The sequence below is a fragment of the Triticum urartu genome, chromosome 3A (genome assembly GCF_056163025.1).
Source record: "Triticum urartu cultivar PI428250 chromosome 3A, HENAU_Tu73, whole genome shotgun sequence".
NCBI lineage: Eukaryota > Viridiplantae > Streptophyta > Magnoliopsida > Poales > Poaceae > Triticum > Triticum urartu.
Genome location: NC_141875.1, coordinates 694,529,201 through 694,532,867, shown reverse-complemented (window position 1 = coordinate 694,532,867; position 3,667 = coordinate 694,529,201). Strand labels below are relative to the sequence as shown.

Here is a 3,667-nt window from a genome sequence, read left to right as displayed (position 1 = left end):
GACATATATCACACATCGCTACTTAAAAACGATTATGCTCAACTGATAAGTTGTGTACATAAGGTATGGTAAATTATGCATAACATAGCTGGAAAAACCACATATATTACAGATCACAACCCTGAAAAAAGCTTATGCATCACTGATAACTTTTCTACATTAGGCATGGTAATGTATTCATAACACAATTGATCGATTTGGATAGAGGATTGACAGAACAAAATTAAAGCAAGGTTCATCTAAACATAAGGACACCCCGACCCCCACCCCACTGATAGATTTAGCACAAAACAAGCATGGTAACAGTAACAATGACTAGCATTGTAGAATGCAAAATTAACTACCAAATCTAGTAGACAATAGGGGTGTTGAGAATGTTTTGCTGAGCGAATTTCCAATAGCAAAGGGATATGTTTTTACTAGGAAATTCATGCCACGTCGATGAAATCACCCATTCCCAAAAAGATGTATGTCACTTCAAACACACTACAAGAAATATGTCAATTGTGACCACCACTATTGGTCACTGAATGGTCACAAATTTTCATTTGTGACCTTTTTGTGACCAAAAACATAAGGTCAAAAGCTGGCCGTCATAAACTGACAGTAGCGACCTTTCTTATGGAATGGTCGAAGACGTTTATGACCAAAATACGTCTACTGTGGCGTTTTGGTCACTAGCAACCTCCCCAGGCCACGTAGGCATCCAGCGTGGCAAGCTGATGTGGCACAAGATTCAGCCCGGTCCAATTCGGTTTTCTACATGGGCCTAGCCCAAAAATTCGGCCTTTTTACTATATATTTTCTTTATTAATTTTCTCTAGCTACATGGGCCTAGCCCAACAATTTGGCCTTTTTATTTCTAGATGCGGCCTTTTACAGCGTATGATCTTTTACTTTTTGCTATTTTATTTTCCACTGTTTTACATTTGTCCCAAATATCATAATATCATACACTGGTCCCACACGTCAGAAATTTCAAATGTGCTCAAATTATTTTGATAAGTGGGTCGCATGAGTCATGTTTTCATTGCACACATTTTCAAATCACATACATAATTACTATTTCATATGAAACAGGAATTGTAATTCTGAAACATACATGAAATTCACAGAGATAAGATACATTAAATCACATACATAATTACTATTTCATTCACAAACAGAGAGAAGATACATTAAATTCCCAGATAACCCATCTATTATTACATAACTTGCTATATAAGAATGTCTTGGAGCTTCTTTGAACATCTTTCGTCTTGAATTTACTCAAAATATCTGCCAACAAGAAAATAGAACAACAAGGATAGGGTGAATAACAACAACAACAACAACAACAGGGGGTGCTATTTAGTAGTAAGATAAAGTCTGGAATGTAAGAATGCTTTGTTGTAATTGATAACTAAAATCTACAACAGCTCAAAGTGGCAGTAGCTAAAACACAATCTCAGAAAAAGCATATAATTCATGTGACATAACAAACTAGACAACCAAGAAATTGATGTGACATAGCTAGTTTCCAGCAATATCCAACGACAAATTGATGTCACATATATGTATCTATCATGCAAACAGCGGATGTACTGTACTGATAACATTAGACTAGAAATAAGAGCCTCAGAGATCTTGGTGGTTAAGATCATCAAGTGGGATAAACCCATTAAGAGTAGCAAATATTTTGATAACATCACAGGCTCTGTTTGGCATGCAGAAAATTAATCAGTTGAAGCAGAGGCGATGTTTGGCATCACTGCATTTTACAGTTCCAAAACAGACAGAAAGAGTCAGGAATCGGCAGCAAAGCAAGTATACGTATATAGGAATCTCTACTTGGAACTTAGAGTAAGAAGCACAGCTAGAAGAGCCCAAGAATTAATTAATCCTGTGTTATTCTTTAACTGGAATGTACGTGCATCATCAACAGAGAGGTGTGAGCTCTGGACTTAATTGGTTGTGAGAATGGACTGGACTGTTCCAAATACGTGCATCATCATCAGTTCTGTGAAGCAAATCTACATATCATATTTCTAGAATGGGCGCACCCAGTTGCTCACAAGTAGATTCAAACCCAACTTTTAATGCAATGATGTTTCTTGTACAGTATTACTATAGTTTCCTAAATTGCCATGGGAATACTGATAGCAGAAACATGGGAACGAGAAGTAAGTTAAATTAGAGCTAGCAGTTCCAAACAATCACTAAAAACAGTAGCAAAAGCAGACACAGATGCCCGCCAGAGACATTCCCACAGGCAAAGCAAGCACCTTAAGCCCTCTCGCCACGGATCCTCGAAGAGACCCACCAGGTAGGCCTCTGCAGCCTCCTGAAGGGCCAGCACCGCATGGCTCTGGAATCGGAGGTCAGTCTGCACAGACAGAACAGGATGGTGCTTTTAGTTTACTTGATTCATCATACTATAAGAGTTGACACAACAGGAGCATCACAATGTAGTGCACAAGTTGATTGATCACCTTGAAGTCCTGGGCAATCTCCCTAACAAGCCTCTGGAATGGAAGCTTCCTGATGAGAAGCTCCATGCTCTTCTGGTACTTGCGGATCTCACTGCAAAGTCAAGCACAAAATTTACTCATTTGAGAATACTTCAAAACAAAAATATAACACATGCTAGAATAGGTTGGAAGATTTTACACACCGAAGAGCAACAGTTCGAGGGCGGTAACGGTGAGGCTTCTTCACTCCTCCAGTTGTGGGAGCAGACTTATGGGCAGCCTGTCAAAAAGCAAAGTAGAGCACATGGTCAAATTAACAATAATACCATGATAGTCCATATACATCAGTAGGATATCTGGTCATAAGCTGGCAATGAAGGTTGAGGTTCAAATTATACCCAGTTCAATTTACCTAAACCATAAATAAAGACATGGCATAGGTAAACTATCAACATTGAAGTCACAAACCTTGGTGGCTAGCTGCTTCCTAGGAGCCTTTCCTCCAGTGGACTTACGAGCAGTCTGCTTAGTACGAGCCATGAGCAAAACCTTGGTTTACCTGAAGCAAAAACAGAACATAGTCAATTCTATAAATTGAATATCACAATAACACAACTATAGTCTTCTCATAACCAGTAAATTGTGCCTGGCACCTTGTTGCTAGCAAATCCATTCAATAACTATAGAGTCCCAACAATCATCAGCCTGGAATACCTACCAAATTTTTGTACATCAAAAACTAACAACGTCATACAACACAGCTATACACCTGTAACACCCTGGATGTAACTTTCCCTATTTGTACTACTACTCTTGCCATTTTCGGCATTAAGTTATATTTATTTTCTCGGGTTAGGGTTTTGTCTCCGTGTGTTGTTGTCGTTGTCATGCATCTCATATAATGTCATCATGCGCATTGCATTTGCATACGTGTTCGTCTCATGCATTCGAGCATTTTCCCCGTTGTTCGTTTTGCATTCCGGCGCTTCGTTCTCCTCCGGTGGCCATTTCTAGCTTTCTTTCGTGTGTGGGGATTAAACATTTCCGGATTGGACTGAGACTTTCCAAGCGGCCTTGGTTTACTACCGGTAGACCGCCTGTCAAGTTTCGTATCATTTGGACTTCGTTTGATACTCCAACGGTTAACCGAGGGACCGAAAAGGCCTCGTGTGTGTTGCAGCCCAACACCCCTCCAATTTGGCCAAAAACCAACCTAA

General features: G+C 39.6%; 1 protein-coding gene and 1 non-coding gene across 2 annotated transcripts; both read right to left on the bottom strand.

Moving 5' to 3' along the window:
- Positions 1 to 1,613: 1,613 nt before the first annotated feature.
- LOC125549636 (small nucleolar RNA SNORD24) lies at positions 1,614 to 1,696 on the bottom strand. The gene has a single exon (XR_007301412.1). It is a non-coding gene; the product is annotated as a small nucleolar RNA SNORD24 (small nucleolar RNA).
- A 23-nt stretch (positions 1,697 to 1,719) lies between these two features.
- LOC147981741 (histone H3.3-like) lies at positions 1,720 to 3,004 on the bottom strand. The gene is made up of 5 exons (XM_087516081.1): positions 2,919 to 3,004; positions 2,654 to 2,730; positions 2,472 to 2,562; positions 2,265 to 2,365; positions 1,720 to 1,750 (listed from the first exon to the last, which is right to left on the bottom strand). Exons 1-5 carry the CDS (start codon positions 2,988 to 2,990, stop codon positions 1,720 to 1,722), a joined length of 372 nt encoding a protein of 123 aa, XP_087372207.1. The 5' UTR covers positions 2,991 to 3,004.
- Between the last annotated feature and the right edge of the window lie 663 nt (positions 3,005 to 3,667).

Bases quoted from the DNA above. Each gene is read 5' to 3' on its own strand.
- LOC147981741 (XM_087516081.1), bottom strand. From the start codon at position 2,990: ATGGCTCGTACTAAGCAGACTGCTCGTAAGTCCACTGGAGGAAAGGCT. The intron at 2,563-2,653 runs GTGTGTAAAATC...TTGACTTTGCAG, and splicing joins CCTCGAACTGTTGCTCTTCG to TGAGATCCGCAAGTACCAGA. The intron at 2,366-2,471 runs GTGATCAATCAA...CTGTCTGTGCAG, and splicing joins AGATTGCCCAGGACTTCAAG to ACTGACCTCCGATTCCAGAG.